The 23,350-nt window shown below is 41.6% G+C and overlaps 1 protein-coding gene across 1 annotated transcript in view; it reads left to right on the top strand.

The window, feature by feature from the left end:
* The window catches only part of cnn3a (calponin 3, acidic a), a 70,644-nt gene that overhangs the window by 21,244 nt on the left and 26,050 nt on the right, over positions 1-23,350 (top strand). The window contains exon 2 of the mRNA XM_041208136.1: positions 21,949-22,070. Coding sequence (XP_041064070.1) covers positions 21,949-22,070 — 122 coding nt within the window. The remainder of the gene's footprint in view (positions 1-21,948; positions 22,071-23,350) is intronic.

Genomic DNA, 23,350 nt, shown 5'->3' on the forward strand with positions numbered 1-23,350 from the left:
AAACTTCCATTATACAACTCACAATGGTTTCAAGTATCGCTGACTTTAATTAAAGGTCATTTTGAACTTTAATTATACATGTGCCATTTTGAAAATGCGGTTCATACAAAATATGGCGACTTGAAACCTTTTATTTAAAAAAAAAATCCATTCCCTGAATTTCCACCATGAGTCCAAATTTAGGTCATGAGTCAATTGATCAGATTGCAAAGAAATGCTAAATCTCGAGAGAATGTGGTGACAGATTCAAGGGCTTTTCGCCTTCATTGAGTTTTTAATCAAAACAGAAAAATGTGGGTCAAGCAGCATCTGTATACAGATTGAATATTTCAAGTTGGTGACCTTTCATCAGACCTGAAACATTCACTCACTCTTGTTTCTCTATCCACAGATGCTGCCTGACCTGAGGTCAGACCCGAAGCCGCGTTTTCTGCTTTTATTTCCGGTTTCTGCAGTGTTTTGCATTTTTAATGTTCTGCATTTGGTGGTCCCGATTCTGACCATTTCAAAACGGGAGTTCTGGCCAGCCAGAAATAGAAAAGTACGGAGCATAATTTTTGCCTTGTGGACAGATGTCACTTCATTTATTGACACCTAACATCACATTTGTTGATGAAAATAATAACTCTGCACTGAGTCATATGAATTTTATTGAATATTATAACATACAATTCATGTCATTGCTCATGCATTAAATAACCTATTTTTGATTGTGTCCTCCTTGCACCCTAATTCTTTCTACCTGCTACTGCGTGCTCATGTTTGTCTTCCACTTCTTCTCCTCCTCCTTGACCCCTCTTCTGTAGTTTCTTCTCTTTCCCTGACTGCATTCTTTCTCCCTCTTTTTTTTTATATGTCTCCTTTTCGTCTGTTTCGTCTCTCATACAGCACGAATGCCCCACCTCTCAAATAACACTTGGCCGGTTTTATTAACTTAAAAGCCACATGTGGAAAATTATCACCTTTAGAAAGATACATTAACATTCCAGAGATGTTTGTAATGGAGACATAAACTGCTATGAATGAATCTGGGAAATGCCAGAGCATGCACAGATGAAAGAAGGTGGGCCAGAGGGAAAAGCACACAGTGGAAAGAGTGGGAGGCTTGGGCAGAGGTAGGGAGTACATGGGTCCTGAGGAGAAGGCTGAGTGACCACAAGCAGTGTTGATGTGTTGGGCTAGTGGGGCTGATCAAGAAAGCAGCAGCGCTATGGGTTTAAGCCTGGAAGGAGTAGGGTTACGTTTGGAGGCAGTGAAGATCCAATGCAAATGGAGACTGAGGTGGTTGCAGTGTGTGTAGGAAGGCGAGTCTGCACAGAGATTGTTGGCATTTGTGAATAACATAAATGAGATGGGCTGGAGGTACTTGTCCATTTTGTATATTACTACAGTGACCTCACTTCGAAAGTGCTTCATTGGCTATAAAGTGCTTTGAGACACCTGGTGGTTGTGAAAAGCTTTGTGTAACTGCAAGCTTATCTGCCTTTTCTTCCTTTCATATACAAAAATGCAATGAATTGTCATTTTAACATTTGGGTGCTGGGAAATGGTTTTAAAACTGCATTTGTTGTAGTCATGTCTGTGATACTTCAGGCTGAGCAACAAACACATTGCCAGCCAATCTGGTACCTCTAATTGAACAATACTAAGAGGATTGACAGATTGAAGCTAGTCCTGTACAGTACATTATTGGAATGGACATTGTAACCTCTCTGGTAGCAACCACGTGAAAGAACTTGATATCAACTTCTATGTGTGCTCTAATCCATTGTAAGGTAAAGGACCAAAGCTCACAGTGCAGGATATCACCAGTGTTCAAAAGAATAAAAACTGGATGTCAATTGCTGCACTTCCAAAGTGATTCATTGTGTAAAATGTTTTTGAGACTATGACTTAGGTAGCTAGAATATAATTACAAGTACTGGAGATGGAACACTAATTAGATGACCCCATATTTCAGTTCATACATCCAAACTCTTATAAATTATAGAATTTTTATAGTGACTACTATAATGGGGAAAATTCGAGGAACTTGTACAGCTGATTAATTTATGCACAGTATGTCCAGCCTGATGTATGACTTTGGATGCTGTTCTAGTAATTTTTTTTGTGTAAACCTTCTCCTGTTTTCCAACACTAACCTACTTGCACAACTGGTCAGAAGTATGTTACAACATGCACCTCTTCAAGATGCAATAAAACAGTATATCATTTTTTAAAAGAAATCATCCAGTGAAAAATCTTAATTTTTTTTTGGAGGGATAAGAAGGTTAAAGCAATGTTTTAGTTAAATTTGAATTTCCTAATTGTCAGATGAGGCTTAGTTTAAAAGGTGTGTATCCTAGGCATGAAAAAACAGATGCTGTAGGGATTGCTAGACAGTGTAAATCGGTGTATTGTATAAAGTGGAATGAACTCCAGCTGCTCAGATTCTCAGCTATTTCCTCTGGGTATTGACTTACCAAGGGCACATCCTGGTTATTTTATTTTAATGTCTGTTGCAGGATGCTTATGAAGGAAGGTTTGCATCATTTGTACTGGCAAGTGATGTAATTCACGTTGGAATTGGGCTGTTAAATGCCATTCCTTTTTTTACAATGGCTAAATACTTTGGTATCGGAAATGAAATTGTATATTTTGAAAAATGCATTACCCTTGGTAACTGAGTGCTGTTATGAAAATGTAATTTAAATCATTTGAGGTTCTTCCTGAGCAGGAAATCCAATCAAAAACCCACACATAGCCTGGTGCATAATCAGATTTTTAATGCTATTTAAATATTAAGTTCTTCTGGCAACAATATGTATTGCTACTGAGTGTTTCCATTTGCAAACTCCTAAGTAATCTGAAAATGCATAATAGGGAAAGATGATGTGACTAAAACAGTATTCTGGATCATTCACTTGTGTCTGAGTAATGTGAAGCCTAGTTATGAACTAATGTCAGAAATATGTACTGAACTGAGATCTGATTTGATGTCAGTAGTAGTTTGGATCAAAATGAGAACAATGCTTCCATTTTGGATATATAGTGTCATTAGTTATAGGAGGAAAAAGATGCTGAGGTGGGAAAGTAAGTTGCAATTAAGAAACTTACAAATGGATATGGACAAGTTAGGTGAATGGGCCAAAATTTGGCAGATGGAGTTTAACGTGGATAAGTGTGAGGTTATCCATGTTGGTCGGAAGAATAAAAAGGCAACTTATTATTTAAATGGAGAGAAACTTCAGAATGCTTCAATGCAGAGGGATCTGGATGTCCTTGTGCATGAATCGCTGAAAGCTAGTACACAGGTACAGCAGGTAATAAGGAAGGCAAGTGGAATTTTGTCATTTATTGCTAAAGGAATAGAGTATAAAAATAGGGAAGTGTTGTTGCAACTGTACAAGGCATTGGTGAGACCGCACCTGGAGTACTGTGCACAGTTTTGGCCCCCTTACTTTTGAGGAAGGATGTAGTTGCATTGGAGGCAGTTCAGAGGAGGTTCACTAGATTGATTCCAGAGATGCGGGGCTTGTCTTATGAGGAGAGATTGAGTAATTTAGAAGGGTGAGAGGAGATCTAATTAAGGTATATAAGATAACAAAGGGGATAGACAAAGTGAACGTGGAGTGGATGTTTCCCCTTGTGGGGCATTTGAGAACAAGAGGCCATAGTTTTAGGCTAAGGGGTGGTAGATTTAAATCAGAGATGAGGAGGAATTACTTTTCTCAGGGCAGTGAATCTGTGGAATTCACTACCTCAGTGCAGTGGATGCCAGGACACTGAATAAATTTAAGGAGATAGGCAGATTTTTAATTAGTAACGGGTTGAAAGGTTATGGGGAGAGGGCAGGAAATTGGTGTTGAGGCTGAACTGAGATCAACCATGATCGTATTGAATGGCGGGGCAGGCTCGAGGGGTTGAATTGCTTACTCCTGCTCCTAGCCCTTATGTTCTGATGTTCTTTTGGAAAAAGATTACCAAATTGCATTTTCTCTTGTCCCATTTAACCTGTAATTTTAGATTACTTCAATACATGATGACTCAAGAGCTTGAGTTTCTTCATTGGCCCTGAATCTGTCCACACATGTTCTATAGTTTGCCCGAAATATCAAAAGCCGTTTTAAAATTTCATTTTGGCTTCCGGATGCATCATGTGCTGCATAAACACTTTTTTTTTGGTCAGATTTCAGATTTTAGTTCTCAAGCTGTTTTTTTTTGAAGTATAGATGGACAAGTAAATAAATAGCAATAATATCTAATGGATATAGGACTATCATACTATCTTGAAAAGAAAAATTGTCTGACATCTTTTTGCTAAACCTCCCTTCCTTCCTTCCTTTCTTTCTTACAGCCTTTTTAACCAGCTTGGAATATCTTCCCTGAAATTCCTGAACCCAAATTTGAACAGGCCAGCTTAATTAAATACTTCTCAAACAGTTGCTGTTGATTTTAAATAATTCTTGCCTAATCCCTGTAGTAATTGCCAGTCATGCAAATATCTGAGTGAATCTCACAGTGCATTAGTTTGTAGGCATCTTGGCTCCATCCTTTTAAATTCTGCTTGGAATTCAAACACAGCAAAGCTTTGCAGCATTTGCTTTGAGTTAGGCTGGGGTCATAATTTCTTTGGTTGCAGCTTGTTTTGAAAGTATCTTTAATACACATACTTAATTAAAGGGACCATTACTAAACTAAAAGTAAAAATGCTTCATTTTTGACATATTCAAAATTAATTAGTCAAGAATTGGGATTATAAAATATGTTGCACTCCTCCATTGTTCCGGTTGGAAAATACCCTGAATCAATCACTATTGTATTCCGCCCCCCCACCCCCCCCCCCCCTCCTTTCTCCCCTGCTTTTTTGCTAGTCCTAACTCTTTTGGGGAAGAGTTCAATAGGCGCCACTATTTTGCCCAATAGACCACTCTTTGTGTGAGCTGAGGCATTTGATTGTTGACAGGCCATTCATCTGCAGCTGACACTGATCCTGCCTTGGCTCAATGCTGTGAAGTGAGCCCATACAGACAGAAATCATTTGCTGGTGATGAGGATTGAAGCGTGTGTCTGTACTACTCAGCAGACTTATACTGTATTAGAAAATGCACTTTCTCACCAGAGTTAAAATTAATTTATTAGTTTGCAGGATCTGTGGAGAGGAAAGAAAAACAGTTAACGTTTCTAGTCCATACAACTCTTCTTCAGAGCTCATACGGACTCAAAACATTAACTTTTTTTTCTCTCCACAGATGCTGTCAGACCTGCTGAGTTTTTCCAGCATTTTCTGTTTCTGTTTCAGATTTCCAGCATCCGTAGTATTTTGCTTTTACTAGTTTGCACTTGTTTTTATACTGCATTTCACCACTGAGGCATCAGTGTTTAGTCAGTTCACATGCTTTTTAGTAAAACTAATTTTGATAATAAGTTCACCTTTTCAAATTTCAGTTTTAAAAATCTCTTCCACATACAAATGCCTTTTCAGCTAAAAGCTGATCTTGCTTTTAGAACAGTAAACCTTTTATTAGCTTACGTGCAGAATCCTCACATCCACCCTTGAAATGAACTATTTCGCTTTAATTGAATACCTTGTGGAGCTGCCAGGAGCCTTTACTAAGACTCTTGTGGGTCAAAGGTTCAGTATTTTCAAAGACTGCAAAGAATAGTGTTCTTCTCTAGGCAAAGGAGAGCTGCTGGTAGGGGTGGGAGAATCTAAAGGGAGCTCTTCCCCTTTGAATCCATTAAGCTAAAGGGTTGGAGTTGCACATCAGGACATTAACGATTTATAATTGGTCTTGAGAAGTGGGAGAAGACGCAATATGGGATAGCCAGATGGCATTGATTCCAGCTATGAAGGCACGCTGTTGATTTAATGCAGCGTGGTCCTGATCCACTGCTGTTTTTTTTCAATTTGAAAGCTGCAGCTTTCATTGTGTCAGTGCCAAGGCAAAGTTGCAGCATTGCAGGGAGTAATGTTGCTGATCTGACAGTACACAAAATCCTGGTGGCTAGTGTGAGACTCCAGAGGAGGCAACGCCCACAGCTCAACTTCATACACACATTGGGGAGGTGGAGGGCATAGTGGTATTGTCACTGTACTAGTATTCCAGAGGCCCAGGGCCATACTCTGGGGACCTGGGTTTGAATCCCACAGCTGATGGTGAAATTTGAATCCAACAAAAATCTGAAATTTAAAAGTCCAATGATGACCATGAGCCCATTGCTGATTGTGGTCAAAAACCCATCTGGTTCACTGAAGTCCTTTTTTAGGGAAGGAAATTTGCTGTCCTTATCTGGTCTGGCCTAGTGTGACTCCAGACACACAGCAATGTGGTTGACTCTTAAATGCCCCCTGAACAAGGGCAATTAGGGATGGATAATAAATGCTGGCCTAGCCAGCAACGCCCACAACCCATGAACGAATTAAAAAAAAAAACACTTGGTTGCAGTGGAATATTTTAACATTCTGTCTGAATTTCTGTCCTGTCAGCCCTTTACTGGTGGAAGAGCAGCACACCAGTGAGTGAAGCCAGCATTATAACTGTCAATCAAGTGTCAGTCTCAAATGATTCCTGTGGTATATCAAGGCAATTGGATAATGGCTTTCAATTTTGAACCAGAGAATTATTTGTAATTCCCTTAGTGGGAATATTCTGATTTTTTTTTTTTAAAAGGTGTAAAAATTTCACATTAAGTGCATATTTGTGAGGTGATTCCATAAAAACAATGTTTCTAACATCTTTGTGGACTGATGTTACTGTGGTGAAAGCCCCCTTTCGCACCACTTGCTGCTGGAGGTGGGGATGGTTGGTGGTGATGGGATTTGGGGTGAATTTAGTGATCAAACAAGCCTCTCACTTTACTTCATCTAACAGTATCAGCATATCCTACTGTTCCTTTCACCTCCTGTAGTTTCCCCTTAAATGCATCTATGCAATTTGTTCCAACTGCTTCACAAGGTAGCAAGTTAATGCATTCTAACTGCTGTCAGTAAAAAAAAAAATTCCTCCTGAATCCTTTTATTGGCACACTATTTGTAATATTTACTTGTCATCTCCAATTTCACAAAAGATGAAAGCAAATGAGGGAAATCATTTGACTCCCCTGGCTAGCTCATCCTTGCACAGGAACACATAATTTACACTGTTGTTTTATTATCTCCCCCCCCCCCCCCCCCCCCCGCACCGCCCCAGAATTATATGGCAACATATAATTACTGCTTGAATAACTTTTTGTTCTGATTTTTTTTCAAAATGGTTCCTGGATAGATCATGCATTCCTTGTCTGAAGTGTTTCTTGAAATCACTCAAACTGGCTTTTCTTGTGTTTTATCTTGTACTGTAGGGATATTCTATCTTAAGATATTGTTTTTTTTAAAAAGTTCATTTAATGTGTTCTGATGAACATTCATTGACCTGAAGCATTAACTCTGTTCCCCTCTCCACAGGTGCTGCCAGGCCTGAGTATTTTCAGCACTTTGTGTTTATAAGCACAGACTTCCAATTAAGTTAATGTTGGTGACTTAATAAAGCCACTTACTATGTTGGGGCTTCTGTCAGAGTTGTGTACGATGGGAAATCAGCCAGGGTTCCTTTGACTGATGGTTATCACTTATGTCCTTTAGAGAAGGAAATCTGGTGACCCTACCTGGTCTGGCCTAACGTGACTGCAGACCCTCGGCAATGTGGTAGACTCTCTAAATACCCTCTGAAGGAGCCTAGCAAGCCACTCAGTTGTACCAAACTATGACAGAAAAGCCAAAGTAATAAAATCAGATGGACCACTTGGCATCGACTTAAGCACCAGAAACAGCAATGGCATGCCCAGCCTCTTGACCCTGCAAAATCCTCCTTACTTGTACCTGGAGGCTTGTGCCAAAATTGGGAGAGCTGTCCCACAGACCAGTCAAGCAAAAGCCTGCCATCTTCATACTCACCGAATCATACTTTACAGACAATGTTCCAGACATCACTGTCGCCACCCCTGATGTCTTATCCCACCGGCAGGACAGACCCAGCGGAGGCAGCAGCACAGTGGTATACTCTAGGGAGGACGTTGCTCTGTGAGTTTTGACAATTGACTCCGGACCCCATGAAGTCTCATGGTATTGGGTCAAACATGGACAAGGAAACCCCCTGCTGATTACCACCTACCATCCCTCTTCAGCTGATGAATCAGTGGTACTCCATGTTGAACACCACTTGAAAGCACTGAGGGTAGCAAGGGCACTCTGTGTGTACTCTGGGTGGGGGACTTCAGTATCTATCACCAAAGTGGTGCTCAATAGCACTGCTACTGACCTGAGCCCTGAAGGACATATCTGCCAGACTGGGTCTGCAGCAGGTGGTGAGGGGAAAACCTACTTTACCTTGTCGTCACCAGTCTACCTTTCGCAGATGTATCTGTCCTTGACAGTCTCGGTAGGAGTGATCACTGCACAGTCCTTGTGGAGATGAAGTCCCATCTTTACGTTGAGGATACCCTCCATGTGTGGAATTACCACTGAGCTAAATGGGATGGATTTAGAAAGATCTAGCAACTCAAAACTGTGCATCATGAAGTGCTATGGATCATCAGCAGTTAGCAGGATTGTATTTGATCACAATCTGTAATCTCCTGGCCCAGCTTTTTACCTCAGCTTGATGGTAATGGTAGAGTGGGGCATCAACCCTGGTTCAATGAAGAGTGTAGGAGGGCATGCCCGGAGCAGCACCAGGCATACCTAAAAATGAGGCCAATCTGGTGAAGCTACAACACAAGACTACTTGCATGCCGGACAAGGAACATGCGATAGAGCTAATGGATTCCGCAGCCAAAAGATCAGATTAAAGCTCTGCAGTCCTGCCACATCCATGGTGCTGGACGATTAAACTAACAGGAGGAGGCTCCACAAATATCCCCATCTGCCACTATGGGGGAGCCCAGCACATCAGTGCAAAAGATGAGGCTGAATCACTTGCAATCATCTTCAGCCAGAAGTGCTGGTGGATGATCCATCTTGACTAAAACAAAAATAAAAATACCTGGAAAAACTCAGCAGGTCTGACAGCATCTGTGGAGAGGAGCACAGTTAACGTTTCGAGTCCATGTGACTCTTCAATAGAACTAAGTAAAAATAGAAAAGAGGTGAAACATAAACTGGTTTAAGAGGGTGTGGGACAGGTGGAGCTGGATAGAGGGCTAGTGATAGGTGGAGATGGACAAAGAGGTGTTGAAGGTGATGATATTATCTAAGGAATGTGCTAATAGGTGACATTTAAGGGTAGAAAGCAGGACGAGCAAGGTACAGATAGCCCTAGTGGGGTTGGGCTTGGGGGGAAGGGATTGAAATAGGCTAAAAGGTAGAGATAAAACAATGGATTGAAATACATCTTAAAAATAATGGAAATAGGTGGGAAAAGAAAAATCTATATAAATTATTGGAAAAAAGGGGGATTGGAAAGGGGTAGGGATGGAGGAGAGAGTTCATGATCTAAAATTGTTGAACTCAATATTCAGTCCGGAAGGCTGTAGAGTGCCTAGTTGGAAGATGAGGTGCTGTTCCTCCAGTTTGCGTTGAGCTTCACTGGACCAATGCAGCAGGCCAAGGACTGACATGTGGGCATGAGAGCAGGGTGGAGTGTTGAAATATCCACCTTGACTCCCTGGCAACTGTAATGGTCTCCACCAGAACAGTTAGTAGCCTTCAGCTAATTCTAATCACTCCATGTGATAGCAAGAAACGCTGATGGCACTGGATATTGTAAAGACTATGGGCCGGACAATATTCTAGCAATATTATTGAAGACTTGTGCTCCAGAATTAGCAGCGCCCCTAGCCAAGTTGTTCCAGCACAGCTGCAACACTGGCATTTACCCTGCAATGTGGAAAATTGTCCAGGCATGTTCTGTCCACAAAAAGCAGGACACATTCAACCTGGCCAATCATGGCCCCATCAGTCTACTTTCAATCATCAGTAAAGAAATCGAACACGTCATCAACAGTGATCAAGTGGCACTTACTCAGCAATAACCTGCTTACTGATGCACAGTTTCGGTTTTGCCAGGGCCACTCAGCTCTTGACCTCGTTACAGCCTTGAACCAAACATGGACAAGCATTACCACTGCTGAATCTCTCTACCAACATCCTGGAGTTACCATGGACCAGAAACTGAACTGGACCAACCATATAAATATTGTGGCTACAAGAGCAAGTCAGACTGGGAACTCCAAGGTGAGTAACTGTCCTCACCTGACTCCCCAAAGTCTGTCCGCCATCGACAAGGCACAGGTCAGGAGCGTGATGGAATACTTCCCACTTGCCTGGATGAGTGCAGCTCCTACAACCCTCACAGCTTGACACCATCCAGGACAAAGCAGCCCACTTAATTGGCACCCTAACCACAAACATTCACTCCCTCCACCACCGACGCACAGTAGCAGCAGGGCATACCATCTACAAGATACACTGCAGGAACTCGGCAAGGCTCCTTAGACAGTATCTTCCAAACCCATGACCTCTACCACCTAAGACGAGGAAAGCAGATGAATGCGAATATTACCACCTGCAAGTTCCCCTCCAAGCTGCACAGCATCCTGACTTGGAACTATATCACCAATTCTTCACTGTCATGGGATCTGAATCGTGGAACTCCCTGCCTAGCAGCACTGTGGGCATACCAAAAGCAGAGAGACTAGCATTTCAAGAAGGTGGAATTACACCACTTTCTCAAGGGCAGTTAGGGATTAGCAACAAAACACCCACATCTCATGAAAGAACAGAAAAAAAATCTAGTAATCAGTGCGTAGTGTTCTCTGAAGGACTGAGTTGGGTCTGCTCTGATAGTTGATTTACATAGATTTCTAATTCTCACTGTCTGCATGAAGAAGTCACTTGGGCAATGTTCTAGGAGCTGTAGTTATTGTAGCAAGGGTCAGTGCCTTTGGGAAGGGAGAAAAATGAGGGAATAATTTACTGTCTGAACTAGACAAAAGTATTTTTGTAATTGAAGCCAGACTAGTGGAGGTAATGTAGTGTTGGTTTAAGTTTTATAAACATCAAACATTGTTTTGCAATTGTTATGGCTACATTTCAGGCATTGTTGGGGGTTAGTTCCTAATCTATTTATTGGTAGCTTGGGATGGCTAAATAAGCATTTCCTGAATAATATGGGAATAGTGAACAAACAATTCTGGTAAAGTGCTCTATGTTCAAAGATATTCTGAATGAAGGACACCAACCTGCATTGGGAGGCAGTGATGTAGTGGTTTGTCACTAGATTCATAATCCAGAGACCCAGATTAATGCTCTGGTGACCTGAATCCGAATCCCACCATGCAGACAGTGGAATTTGAATTCGATCAATAAAAACCAGGAATTAAAAATCTAATGATGACCATGAAACTAATCTTTAGATTGTTGTAAAATCCAGCCTGGTTCACTAATGCCCTTTAGGGAAGGAAATCTGCCCTTGCCTGGTCTGGCCTACATGTGACTCCAGACCCACAATAATGTGGTTGACTCTTAACTGCCCTCTGAAATAGTCTAGCAAGCCATTCAGTTGTATCAAACCACTAGAACGTCTATAAGGAATGAAACCAGATGGATCACCTGGTATCAACTTGGGCACTGGAAACGACAATGGCAAACTCGGCACTGTCAACCCTGCAAAGTCCTCCTTAATATCTGGGAGCTTGTGCCAAAATTGGGAGAGCTGTCCCACAGACTAGTCGAGCAACAGCATGACATTGTCTGTAAGGCATGATTCTGAGTGGATGACACTGTCCTAGACACACCCAGGGATGGAGATATCCTGTCCCATTGGCAGGACACACCAAGCAGAGGTGGCACCATAGTGCTATACAGTCAGGAGGGAGTTGTCCTGGGAGCCCTCAACATCAATTCCAGACCCTGTGAAATCACATTGCATCAGTTCACACGTGGGCAAGGAAAGCTCCTGCTGATTATCACCTACTGCCCCACACTCCCAACTGATGAATCAGTACTTCTCTGTTTTGAACGCCACCTGGAGGAAGCACTGAGGGTGGCAAGGGTGCTGAATATACTCTGGATTGGGGACTTCAGTGTCCATTACCAAGAGTAGCTCGGTAGCAGCACTACAGACTGAGCTGGTCGAGCCCTAAAGGACATAGCAGCTAGATTAGGTATGCGGCAGGTGGTATGGGAACCAACAAAGAGGAAAAAGCATACTTGACCTCACCAATCTGCCTGCTGCAGATGTATCTGCCTATGATAGAATCAGTAGGAGTGACCACTGCACAGTCCTTTTGGAGATGAAGCCCCCATCACACTGAGGACACCCTCCTTTGTGTTGTGTGGTACTACCATTATGTTAAATGGGATAGATTTAGAACCAGTCGAGCCACTCAAGACTGAGTATCCACAAGGCAATGTGGGCCATCAGCAGCAGCAGAATTGTACTCAACCACAATCTGTAACCTCGGCCTAGCATATCTCCCACTTTACTATCAAGCCTGGGGATCAACCCTGGTTCAATGAAGAATGCAGGAGGGCATGGCAGGGCCAGCACCAGGCATACCTAAAAAATGAGGTGTCAATCTGATGAACCTGCAACACAGGACTAGCATGCCAAACAGCATAAGCAACATGCGATAGGCAGTGCTAAGCCACCCCACAACCAGTGGATCAAATCTAAGCTCTGCAGTCCTGCCATAGCCAGTTTTGAATGGTGGTGGACAATTCAACAACTCTCACTTGCAAGAATCTTCAGCCAGTAAGTGTTGAGTGGATGATCCATCTCTGCCTCTTCTGGAGGTCTCCAGCATCACAGATGCCAGTCTTCAGCCAATTTGATTCACTCCACATGATATCAAGAAATGGCTGAAGGCTCTGGATATTGCAAAGGCTATGGGCCTTGACAATGTCCTGGCAATAATGCAGAAGTCTTGTGCTCCAGAACTTGCTGCGCCCATAGCCAAGCTGTTCCAGTACAGCTACAACACTGACATCCACCCAGTCGTGCGGAAAATTGCCCAGCTATGTCCTGTACACAAAGCAGGACAAATCCACTTGGAGAGTAGTCAGATGGTGTAGTAATTGGCCCATCAGTTAAGTGTTGGAAGGGGTCATCAGTATTGCTATCAAGCAGCACTTGCTGAGCAATAACCTGCTCACTGGCACTTAGTTTGGGTTCTGCCAGGATCATTCAGATCCTGAAATCATTACAGCTTTGTTTCAAGCATGAACGAAAGAGCTGAACTCCAGAAGTGAGGTGAGAGTGACTGCCCTTGACAACGACAGCATTTGACCGAGTGTGGCATCAAGAAGCCCTAGCAAAACTGGAGCCGATGGGAATTGGGGGTGGGGTGCTGGGGTGCAATGTCTCTGCTGGTTGGAGTCCTACCTAGCACAAGGGAAGATGGTTGTTGGAGGTCAATCACCCCAGTTCCAGGACATTACTGGAGGAGTTCCTCAGGGTAGTGTCCTAGGCCCAACCACCTTCCGCTGCTTATCTTTAACCTTCCATCATGAGGTCAGAAGTGGAGATGTGCAATCATTAGTGAATCATGTTCAGCACCATTCATGACTGTTCAGATACTGAAGCAGTCTGTGCCCAAATGCAGCAAGACCTGGACAATATCCAAGCTTGGGCTGACAAGTGGCAAGTAACATTCACGCCACACAAGTTTCAGGCAATGACCATCTCCAACAAGAGAGAATCCAACCATTGCCCTTGATGTTCAATGGCATTACCAACACCGAATTTCGCACTATCAACATACCATTGACCAGAAACTGAACTGGACTAACTGTATAAATACTGTGGCTACAAGAGCAGGTCAGAGGCTAGGAATCCTGTGACAAGTAACTCACCACTTGACTCCCCAAGCCTGTCCACCATCTACAAAGCACAAGTCAGGAGTGTGATGGAATACTCGCCTCTTTCCTGGATGAGTGCAGCTCCAACAGCACTCGGGAAGCTCAACACCATCCAGGACAAAGCAGCCCACTTCATTTGCACCCACCAAACGCCTTTAAACATGATTCCCTTCTCCACAGGATGCACAGTGGCAGCATGTGTACCATATAGAAGATGTACTGCAGCAACACACCCAAGGCTCCTTCGACAGTCCCAAGGCTCCTTTGACAATATGTTCCATACCTGCAACCTCTACCACCTAGAAAGGTGAGGGCAGCAGATACATGGAAACGTCACCCCCACCAAGCCACACACTATCTTAACTTGGGACTATAATCGCTGTTCCTTCACTGTCGCTGGGTCAGAATCTTGGAACTCCCTTCCTAACAGCACTGTGGATGTGCCTACACCGCACAGACTGCAGCAGTTCAGGAAGGCAGTTCACCCCACCATCTCGAGGGCAATTAGGAATGGGCAATAAATAATATCCAAATCAGTGATGCTCATGTCCTGTGAAAGAGTAAAAAAAATTTGCTCCTGAGTCGGGTCATGAGTTCCTGTTCCACTTCAGTGCTGGAATGCACAACTTAGCCTGCACTTCAGTTTACTATTAAGTAAGTGCCAATGTTAAAGTGAAGGAAATAGCTGATTATAATTTTCTTTTGGGATATGTTTTATTTTGGTTAGAGTTTTCCATAGAAACAACTGATATTGTTGTATTTCTTGTCCTCTGTAGTTGCAATTGGCTGCCTTACTTTGATTACAAGTTTCAAACTTTTTAAACAGGCAACAATCCGATTTAGTTTTTAGTTTTGATTTGTCAATATTGGGAATCATAACATTCTTGAGTTTGTTTCAATTTTTGGAAAGAGAATTGGTTTGAAATGGATACTTTGTATTATATATCCTATATTCTACTAGAAGTTACAGCTAAGGTTTAAGAAATGAAAAAAATGAATCATGAGCACTTGGAATCCATAACACTTGGCTTCTCTGGTTCACTGGGCATGGAGAATTGACATACAGGATGATGTAGATTTGATGAAGCAGTAAAGTGGCATCTGAAATGGAGCCTCTCTTTTGCCTGCAGCAGTGGGAAGAATCATTCTGGACTACTGTTGAGATTATTTTGCAAACACTGAACAATGTATCAAAATATTTCTATAAACCTTGTGGCGATTTCTCTCTTCTTCCCCCCCCCCCCCCACCCCTCCAATTTTTACGTTCTAAGGTGGGTGAGCTGTATAAAGGGATATTCACTGGTTGAAGTCCACAGTTGAATCCTGCTGTCTGCTGTAGGATAGCAGCCATGGAATCACAGATTTATAGTTTCCAAGGACCTTGGTTGATTTGTTGAAATGGAATGCACACAAGGATGCAGCCCATCAGTTGAGTTTGTTTTGGTTTATCCCAGTAGAAGGGCACCTGGCCTCCCCTTGATGTTCTTGACATTTGTCTTAAAAACATATCAAAGATCAGGAGCTTGCCCTTGAGAATTCTGAATATAAGGCTGCTTCATAATGCAGCCTGGAGTGATAAATATCCTTCCAATCGTTGAATGGAAAATTATGGAATAGGTAAAAGGAGCTTTTACTTGTTCGGCGAGTTGAGTGGACTTTTTTTTTGCTGCCAGCCTTGGCCTGTTGCTATCCTTTTAATTTCTTCAAAGTGGCAGCCTATCTAATTAATTTGCGCTAGATTCATCTTTAGAATTCATCTGCATTGTTCTGTGTTTGATTCCTGTTGAACTCTGTTCCGAAAGAATCGGGATCCTATTTTCGGCAATGGTTTGCAGGGTTCTTTACCCCAAATGACGATTTAATCAATTGTCCATATTATTTCAAACCTTGCATATTTTTATAAAAGCAAAAAACTGCGTACGCTGGAAATCCAAAACAAAAATACCTGGAAAAACTCAGCAGTTCTGACAGCATCTGAAGAGAGGAACACCAGTTAATGCTTCGAGTCCGTATGACTCTTCAACAGAACTAAGGAAATTATAGAAAAGAGGTGAAATATAAGCTGGTTTAAGGGTGGTGGGGTGGGACAGGTAGAGCTGGATAGAGGGTCAGTGATAGGTGGAGATAGCCAAAAGATGTCATAGACAAAAGGACAAAGAGGTGTTGAAGGTGGTGATATTATCTAAGGAATGTGATAATAGCCCTAGTGGGGGTGGGGGGAAGGGATTGAAATGGGCTAAAAGGCAGAGATAAAACAATGGATTGAAATACATTTAAAAATAATGGAAATAGGTGGGAAAAGAAAAATCTATATAAATTATTGGAAAAAAGGGGGGATCGGAAAGGGGCTGTGGATGGAGGAGAGAGTTCATGATCTAAAATTGTTGAACTCAATATTCAGCCCGGAAGGCTGTAAAGTGCCTAGTCGGAAGATGAGGTGCTGTTCCTCCAGTTTGCGTTGAGCTTCACTGGACCAATGCAGCAGGCCAAGGATGGACATGTAGGCACGAGAGCAGGGTGGAGTGTTGAAATGGCAAGCGACAGGGAGGTCTGGGTCATGCTTGCGGACAGACCGAAGGTGTTCCGCAAAGTGGTCACCCAGTCTGCGTTTGGTCTCTCCAATGTAGAGAAAACTGCATTGGGAGCAGCGAATGCAGTAGACTAAATTGAGGGAAGTGCAAGTGAAATGCTGTTTCACTTGAAAGGAGTGTTTGGGCCCTTGGACAGTGAGGAGAGGGGAAGTAAAGAGGCAGGTGTTGCGCCTTCTGCGGTTGCATGGGAAGGTGCTGTGGGAGGGGTTTGAGGTGTTGCATATTTTTCTTCTGGTACTTCATTTTACTGAACACCATCTATATATTGATGCCCTTTTTAAGGATGGAGACCAGAACTTGCATACACTATTGCAGCTGGTTCAAATACAGGTACTTTCAATCTTTTTAAAACTGCAAAAATTTTTTGTGAGCTCTGTTTCTCATAATCATCTTTTCTCTTGTAAACTGTAACAGTTTGCATGGTAAACTACTCTTGACTGACTTTCCATTGCTTAAAAACTTCAATCTCCCATGATGTTAGCATTTGTTCGAGATTTTAAAAAAAAATGCATGAAAGCAAGCCCCCAGTTTCTTTGGGATATTTAAAATAATTTGAGCTGTGATTGTTTCTTTTTTCTTGATAATTAGTTCTCCGTTTTGAACAAATGTTTGCTTTTTTTAAGTTGCTTCAAATATGATGAACTTCAATGGAAAGCGTAATTCGCTCCTTTTGAGTTTTTTTTTCTTTTAATGTCACAGGCTTCTTGAAGTTTCTTTGGAATGCAATGAGTCCTTTAGTGTCTTTACCAGGTGGCACAGATGCATAGTTTGATTATCATTCCAATTAATTTACGAAAGGCTTGAGGCCCTTGGTTTATGACAAGAAATGTTCAAAAAATTGAATCGAAGTGATTAGGTGGCATGGTATAGCCTCAAAGTAAGGTGAGATTATGCAAGGAAGGCAAGAAATTCTCAGTTTTGGAATGCTGATTTAAAAATGAGTAGAAGATGGCAGATTGCAACTCAGTATTGATATGATTTTGGGGAGCAGGAAGGGCACATTTTGAAGCTCCGATCCATAGCAGAAACAAAATAATGGGAAGTTGTAAGAGGAAAGTCTCTTGGGTGATGAGGTTTTCTTGCTTCCCACTCTAGTTCTTGGATGAGAAAGCTGGTGGAAGCACATTCCCACAAGGAGACATTCAGTGATACAATAGTTGAGCTTTCATTTGAAGAGTTATTTTGGGAGGGGAAAAGAAGTATTTGGTACACAGCCAAGTTTTTAAATTATTTCAGAAAGTTAGACAAATTTCGGACCAATTTGATTAGAAAAGATTATGGCCTGGCTTTTGCAATAAGTAGGCCAGCGGTAGAGTTTCATTGCTGACCTCCAAGCTGCCCACAAGGGTCGAGTGATCTCTCTGGTGTGGATTTCACCTTTTTCCAATGTTAATTTGAATCTGGTGCCAAATTTAAGGGGATCTTCAGGCATCCATCAGCAATGATGTCATCAAGCAGGGTAAATAGCCAATCGCATTGAAGAATTCTCGCAAATAGTAAAATGTGCTGAATATCCTTCACTTTTTGTATAAAGTAAAGTCTGGGATATGTGCATTAGAAACTGAAATATCATGAATAAGTTTTCTAAATAAATATTATTATATTGAAACTATGGAGCTTTTAGAATTTGACATTGCCGAAATATAAAATTAGTTTTCCAGGGCCAGAGTAACTATGACTTGGCATGCTGTTTTAAAAACCTTTAACAAGGTGTAACCTTTTCAGCATTTTTAATTTTTGCAGCGATATGACAGCATAAAGCGGAAGTTTTCATCACTTCAGTGATTTCTAAAGATTTGCAGTAGCCAGCCAGTGAGGGAACAAAGAGCGCCAGTCTTTACTTGGTATAGATTTATTCAGAGTGAAACATTTAAGGTATATACTTCCTAGCTTGACCACTGGCCCCACTGTCAGTAAGTGTTTTTTTATATGCACTCAAGTAACCATCCAGTCAATGCCCTTCACATGTGTGCGTGTGCGAGAGCAGGCACTTCATTAATACACCAAGTGGATGCGTTCTGCATTGTCCGATTCTAACTGTGCATGCACAGACTCCAGATGCTGCAGTCAGCGTCCACAGTGTACGAGCAGCGAATACTGAAAGTTTCACCGTCATTACAGGCCGGAAATTCGGGCCATCGAAGGCTAAAATGTTCAATGTAAAACCGACCAGGCATTAAAGGTGAGAGGTGGCTGAGTTTTCTTCACACATCTACCAAAGGATAACCAAGAAGTGCAAGGAGATCGTCATTGCACCCCTGAATCACATAACAGGCAATCGAGGAGTAGTTAGTTATTTGTGACACTACTGGACGACTGCAGATCATTTTGAATTAAGGTTTATTAATATGCTGAGGAACATTCAACAATGTTGCAGGATCATGAGTGGGTGTGGTGATTGATGAGAAAGAACCGAGTACAAGTGGAAAAATCCCTCAGACTGCTGATTAAAATGTTGGAAAAAATAAGCCCAAGGATGAGCCATCAACTGCAAGAACAATTTCAAAGGAAACCAGATCCGTTCAGCCTATATCTCCTTTTATAGATAGACTTGGCATCATACCCTGCCACAAACTTTGAAAATGCCCAAAGCATTGGACTGAGGTTTCACCAAATTGTTGCAAGACCAAAGCTTTAACATGTTAAACCAAACTTTTATAGCCTGTACAACAAGACCATCAGAAAACTGCAAGGCAATTGTGAGTTTAAGAATGATCCTATCAACTAAAAACTGCACATTTGCTCCTGATGTGTTCAACTTTGCTTAACTTCTGTGATGTAACTTGATTCTGGCCAGTGATCAGAGGAATGTTCAAGCATTCATTGTTAATGTACTTTTTCATTTTTTTTAAGAGGCTGATCCATGTTAAAATATTGAGATATACAAAAGTGTATAAATGTCTGTGCTTGGTGTGTAAGGATATACTGTCTCCGAACTTCCTTGAAAATGCTAACGTTGGCACATTTTTCTGTACCATGAAGCTCATGGGATCAATTTTTTCCTCTTCCAAAACAGCTCTGTCTGGTATGCAAGTCAGCTGTTTAATCTTTTTCAACACTCAACCTTTTGTCAAAAAGCAGTATTTTACTGACCGGTGTATATATATCTGTAGTGACGGCTTGTTAAGAATGTTGGAGAATGTACTGCCTGCTAGCGGCTAAATTTTCCTTTTGCCTAGCCAAGTGCAGGTTTTCATCCTTTCAACAAGTATGTAAAACACAAACTGTAGAATGTTCTACAAAGGCTAATTTAGGAAGCAAATGTTGTGTTTCCCAGATGCTTGGTATAAAACAGTGCATCATTTTCGTATTACTGTCGACCAGTTAGCAGCTGGAATCTGATCCATTTCGGCTGTGACCCCTCCAGTCCTGAAATCCAGAAACACCAGTTGTCCAAACTTTTTTTTGAATGGGCCCACCCAACTCTCAGACTCGCCACTTGTGTTGCCACAAAAAAAAATGCGAAATATTGAATATTTGATGGTGTTTGTAGTTTTTCTAATGGTCCTGCTTCTACTGAAGATGAGAGTAAAAGCCTTTTGGCTGATTCAGTGGGGAAAAATGCAGGGGAGAGAGAGATGGGTGATGGAAGGAAAAAAAGTAGGCTAATTAGTGTAGAAATTAAAACTAAAGCTCTAAGTCTTTTCACACTAGCACTACCTTGCCCATCTTTCTGGGAAGGAAATTGTTCTTTTTTTTTTAAATATATTGGATGTTTGGTAAATAATCCATATCCTACTTTCCCCAACCTGGGGCTGTTGGTCATGCTAACTCTGGATCGCCTAGGCGCACCTGTCACCTCACATTTTAGTACAGTACTTTGGAAGCGTGCAAGGTGTGGTATTTGGGTAAATAAAACCATTTTTATTAGTGCTTTATAATATTTTGTCACTGTGCATATTTTATATCCGGTCACACACCTTGCGGTTAGGTGTTCTAACGTTATAGCTTTATCATAGTATACATAATGGAGTGCACAGATCAATGTTGGCCTTGTGCCATCACCTTTTATGAGCAGGAACAAACTAACCAAAATTCCAAAGAGCAATGTGGTTGTGTTTTGAATAGCTCCTCAGACTAAGTTTTAAAAATGACTATAGTGACAGCTACTACCTATTCTTGTTCGACTCAAAAACAAATGGCCACACCACCTCCCTCTGAAGACACCTCTAAATTCTCAAAAGGATTGCAGTCTCCAACGTAGAAATATTTATTTTTAATTAGTTTAATCATCAGTGGTCTTTTGACAGGTAGTTTGTATCACTTTGCTCTCAACCAGTTTTCAGCATTTCTTTTTGCATTCTGTTTGAGCTAACTATGTTTCATTTGTGCGAACAAAATTTAATTGTGGAAAAGCCTTGTGGGATCATTTATCCAAACAAAATTTAGTCTCTCTAGAAGAAAAGCATTTAAAAAAAAAAGTCCGAGATGAACGTGCTAGTTTGTGTGTTAACTCGTGCCTTCCCTCTAATTCCCTCACTTACTCTTTTAAAAACTAACATTTATGGTTCTCTGTTTTAAAATGTTGCACCTTTTTGTTTTTGTTGTAGCTTACTGAACTTTTGGTTTTTCTCTCTTGCCATCTCCTTGTGTTCTCAAGTTTTTGGAAATAATCTGGCAGGCAGATGGAGGTCGCATGAAGGACACTGATCGACAGCAGGATTAAGCTTTGTACATGCCGCAGCCCTTTTCAAAGAATGGAAGAGGGCAGCAAAATGGTTTCCCCCTCCACTGAAGTTCCCCGGCCTGAATATTTCCAGGATTCTGTTGTATTCCAGCAAAAACAGTTGTTGAGTGAAGGTCCAGAACTGATGGGAGAAAACTTAGCTCTGGGTAAAAATTGCTCCTTCAGGTTTTGTACGTAAGGAATATGAAACTTCCAAAAAAAAAAGTTCAATCTTGATTCATGTGTCAGAGTGACAAATTCAGGAAGAGCTGTTAGTGAGGTTGAAATCCAGGCATTCTGTCTTTCTTTGTGAATTGTGAACAAATGAGATTGCCAAAGTAGAGCCAGTCATGAAACAGTTAACTTGGTGCAATATATTCCACAAACCTGCTCCACCTGTTTCTCTCAAAATCCCGAAGCATTGACTAATAGTTGGTGTCTCAAAGGAAATGAGCAACTGTCATTCGTTATGTCAATTAATTGCCAAGATTTTTCGTGCAAGATCTAATCTGGCCCTATAGAACTTTGGATTCCTCTTGGAGAGCTTCTCGAACCTTGACCAAGTATGTTGTATTAAAAGGCTTTATGAAAGAAAAGCTGCCAGAAATTTCTAATGGGTTTATTGAAATGTTCTTATTTTGAGGGTAGGTCTATCATTTTGTTTTCAGCCTGTGCAAATTAGCCATGATGTTCTCCTTTTCCATCAGTAAAGCAATTCCAACAATAAACATGATACAGTTCTCTACAGGAAACCTGATTAGGCATGCTGTACAAATTTCAGGGCACAGGATGACAAAATTTATTGTTTCAATGTGTAGATGTACACTCAATTATGTGGTAATGTGCATATCATATATTCTGGTTTCTTCTAGATTCTTCAGAAATATGACCCTCAGAAAGAGGAAGAGTTGCGTGTCTGGATTGAAGAAGTTACAGGCAGACGTTTGGGTGAGAACTTCCAGCTCAGTCTTAAGGATGGTGTCATTCTTTGCATGTAAGTAACTGACTGCTTTGCTAATTCTTGTTCCCACTATGCCAATGCTAATGTTGCATTTTAAAAACTGGGACTGTGCTGAGGTTTCCCTTGTGCTACTCTCGAAAGTGCTTAATGTTTCTAGATCTGGCCTCATTTAGTAAAACTGTTCCAGAAACAAGTCTTATTTTCTTGTGGAAAAGCAAAATTGTGCTGATGCTGGAAATCTGAGTTCTGATGAAAAGTTATCGACCTGAAACATTAATTCTCTTTTTCTCGCCGCAGATGCTGCCTGAACCTGCTGAGTACTTCCAGCATTTTCTGTTTCTGTTTATCACTTTTGCAGCTTAAGTAGAAAAATATGAAAGAACTTAAAAAGAATATTAGGAAAGCTAAGAGTGCATGAGGAAGCATTGGTGGGTAGAATACATGAAAACCCAAAGGAGTTTTTTAAATATATAAAGAGCAAGAGAATAACTAGGGGAACGAGTAGGGCCAATTAAGGACCATAGAGGTATTGTGTGTGTGGACCTGGAAGATGTGGCTGCAGCCCTCAATGAATACTTTGAATCGGTCCTCACTAAGGAAAAGGATGATGCAGATATAGACATCAGGGTGGAGGACTGTGAAATATTAGAGGAAATTAACAGAGAGAGAGGAGGTACTAGCAGGCTTAGCGGCCTTAAAAGTGGATAAATCTGCAGGCCCAGATGCGATGTATCCCAGGCTGTTGAGGGAGGCAAAGGAAGAGATATCATGGACCCTGGCAGTAATTTTCAAATCCTCTCTGGCCACCGGTGAGGTGCCAGAGGACTGGAGGACTGCTAACATTGTCCCATTATTTAAAGGGAGGAAGGGATAGACCAGGAAATTACAGGCCAGTCAGTCTAACCCCGGTGGTGGGGAAGTTAGTAGAAAGAATTTTGAGGGACAGAATATACCTGCGCTTGGAGAGACACAGATTAATCAAGGATAGTCAGCATGGATTTGTTAAGGGAAGATCGTGTTTGACAAATTTGATTGAATTTTTTCAGGAGGCAACCAGCAGTGTTGATGAAGGTAATACATTTGATGTGGTCTACATGGACTTTAGCACGGCTTTTGATACGGTCCCTCATGGCAGACTGGTCAAGGAAATTAAGAGTCCATGGGATCCCAGACAAAGTGGCACATTGGATCCAAAATTAGCAGAGAGGCAGGAAGCAGAGGGTGATGGTAGAGGGATGTTTCTGTGACTGGAAGTCTGTTTCCAGTGGGGTTCTGCAAGTGTGGGGGCCCTTGCTGTTTGTGGTGTACTTAAA

Source organism: Carcharodon carcharias, chromosome 16 (assembly GCF_017639515.1).
Source record: "Carcharodon carcharias isolate sCarCar2 chromosome 16, sCarCar2.pri, whole genome shotgun sequence".
NCBI lineage: Eukaryota > Metazoa > Chordata > Chondrichthyes > Lamniformes > Lamnidae > Carcharodon > Carcharodon carcharias.